Source organism: Danio rerio, chromosome 5 (assembly GCF_049306965.1).
Source record: "Danio rerio strain Tuebingen ecotype United States chromosome 5, GRCz12tu, whole genome shotgun sequence".
NCBI classification, from domain to species: domain Eukaryota; kingdom Metazoa; phylum Chordata; class Actinopteri; order Cypriniformes; family Danionidae; genus Danio; species Danio rerio.
Genome location: NC_133180.1, coordinates 710,001 through 712,500, shown reverse-complemented (window position 1 = coordinate 712,500; position 2,500 = coordinate 710,001). Strand labels below are relative to the sequence as shown.

The 2,500-nt window shown below is 50.4% G+C and overlaps 1 protein-coding gene across 7 annotated transcripts in view; it reads right to left on the bottom strand.

The window, feature by feature from the left end:
* The window catches only part of hook3 (hook microtubule-tethering protein 3), a 47,338-nt gene that overhangs the window by 9,103 nt on the left and 35,735 nt on the right, over nt 1-2,500 (bottom strand). For all 7 annotated transcript variants that reach the window (XR_012406617.1, XR_012406618.1, XR_012406619.1 and 4 more), the window contains one exon: nt 373-483. Coding sequence is in view for 4 of the 7 variants with exons in the window: in XM_073951796.1 (XP_073807897.1) it covers nt 373-483 (111 nt within the window). In the remaining 3 variants the exon portion in view is untranslated. The remainder of the gene's footprint in view (nt 1-372; nt 484-2,500) is intronic.

Here is a 2,500-nt window from a genome sequence, read left to right as displayed (position 1 = left end):
AATCAGTGGGTCTCGATTCTGCTCTACTTTCATCAATTCATCAATCTTCCTCCATTTTGTTAGCGACGCTCGTCTTTCAAACGCAAGCTAATCAGCTGTCAGAGAGCTAAATCATGAGCGGTCTGCGTTCATTTCTTATTTCAGGACTGTTTCGAGTGGATGTTCATCACAATATGGGGAAGAGGAGGATCTTACGTTCCATTCACATGCACTTTAGGACTTTAAGAGCACTCTGAATGAATCTTCAGACTAGTCACTACACCAGACATCTGCTCTAATGTCCCGCTAGGTGCAGCTGAACAACTGAGGAACACACACATCTATCTCTGTCTGCATCGCTCGAGAACAGGAACAGAGGCGGGAGATTCTTACGTCCTTCTCCTTCTGCAGAGAGTCCACCTTCTCCTTCATGCGCTTGTACTCAAACTCCATCTTGTCGGCCTTCTTGGACTCCTCGGAGAGTTTATTCTGGAGCTCCACCACCTGAAACAGCAGACAGGAGGCAGTGTGGTGAGTGCTGCTCAGTGTGTGTGTGTGTGTGTGTGTGTGTGTGTGTGTGTGTGTGTGCTGACATTATCTTCAGCAGCTCAAACACTTTAATGGCTAATGGAGAGACGGCTGCTTCTCACTCAGGCCTGCTGTCTCTGCTAATGAGATGGAGAGATGACGAGCACTAGTGGGTTTCCCCACCCACCGACTTGATTGACAGGTATATATTTACATGTCTCCATAGTAACGTGTATAAACATGTCTACTAAACAGGATTAGCAAAGAAACTGAGAGTAAAGATCCGCTCAGCTCTGTGTGTGTGTGTGTGTGTGACCTGTCTCCTGTAGTGCTCCTCTGTGTGTGTGTGTGTGTGTGTGTGTGACCTGTCTCCTGTAGTGCTCCTCTGTGTGTGTGTGTGTGTGTGTGTGTGACCTGTCTCCTGTAGTGCTCCTCTGTGTGTGTGTGTGTGTGTGTGTGTGTGTGTGTGTGTGTGTGTGTGACCTGTCTCCTGTAGTGCTCCTCTGTGTGTGTGTGTGTGTGTGTGTGTGTGTGTGTGTGTGTGTGACCTGTCTCCTGTAGTGCTCCTCTGTGTGTGTGTGTGTGTGTGTGTGACCTGTCTCCTGTAGTGCTCCTCTGTGTGTGTGTGTGTGTGTGTGTGTGTGTGTGACCTGTCTCCTGTAGTGCTCCTCTGTGTGTGTGTGTGTGACCTGTCTCCTGTAGTTCTCCTGTGTGTGTGTGTGTGTGTGTGTGTGTGTGTGTGTGACCTGTCTCCTGTAATGCTCCTCTGTGTGTGTGTGTGTGTGTGTGTGTGACCTGTCTCCTGTAGTGCTCCTCTGTGTGTGTGTGTGTGTGTGTGTGTGACCTGTCTCCTGTAGTGCTCCTCTGTGTGTGTGTGTGTGTGTGTGTGTGTGTGACCTGTCTCCTGTAATGCTCCTCTGTGTGTGTGTGTGTGACCTGTCTCCTGTAGTTCTCCTGTGTGTGTGTGTGTGTGTGTGTGTGTGTGTGACCTGTCTCCTGTAGTGCTCCTCTGTGTGTGTGTGTGTGTGTGTGTGTGTGTGTGACCTGTCTCCTGTAGTGCTCCTCTGTGTGTGTGTGTGTGTGTGTGTGACCTGTCTCCTGTAGTGCTCCTCTGTGTGTGTGTGTGTGTGTGTGTGTGTGTGACCTGTCTCCTGTAGTGCTCCTCTGTGTGTGTGTGTGTGACCTGTCTCCTGTAGTTCTCCTGTGTGTGTGTGTGTGTGTGTGTGTGTGTGTGTGTGTGACCTGTCTCCTGTAATGCTCCTCTGTGTGTGTGTGTGTGTGTGTGTGTGACCTGTCTCCTGTAGTGCTCCTCTGTGTGTGTGTGTGTGTGTGTGTGTGACCTGTCTCCTGTAGTGCTCCTCTGTGTGTGTGTGTGTGTGTGTGTGTGTGTGACCTGTCTCCTGTAATGCTCCTCTGTGTGTGTGTGTGTGACCTGTCTCCTGTAGTTCTCCTGTGTGTGTGTGTGTGTGTGTGTGTGTGTGTGTGTGTGTGTGTGTGTGTGACCTGTCTCCTGTAATGCTCCTCTGTGTGTGTGTGTGTGTGTGTGACCTGTCTCCTGTAGTGCTCCTCTGTGTGTGTGTGTGTGTGTGTGTGACCTGTCTCCTGTGTGTGTGTGTGTGTGTGTGTGTGTGTGTGTGTGTGTGTGTGACCTGTCTCCTGTAGTGCTCCTCTGTGTGTGTGTGTGTGTGTGTGTGTGTGTGACCTGTCTCCTGTAGTGCTCCTCTGTGTGTGTGTGTGTGTGTGTGTGTGTGTGTGTGTGTGTGACCTGTCTCCTGTAGTGCTCCTCTGTGTGTGTGTGTGTGTGTGTGTGTGTGTGTGTGTGTGTGACCTGTCTCCTGTAATGCTCCTCTGTGTGTGTGTGTGTGTGTGTGTGACCTGTCTCCTGTAGTGCTCCTCTGTGTGTGTGTGTGTGTGTGTGTGTGTGTGTGTGTGTGTGTGTGTGTGTGACCTGTCTCCTGTAGTGCTCCTCTGTGTGTGTGTGTGTGTGTGTGTG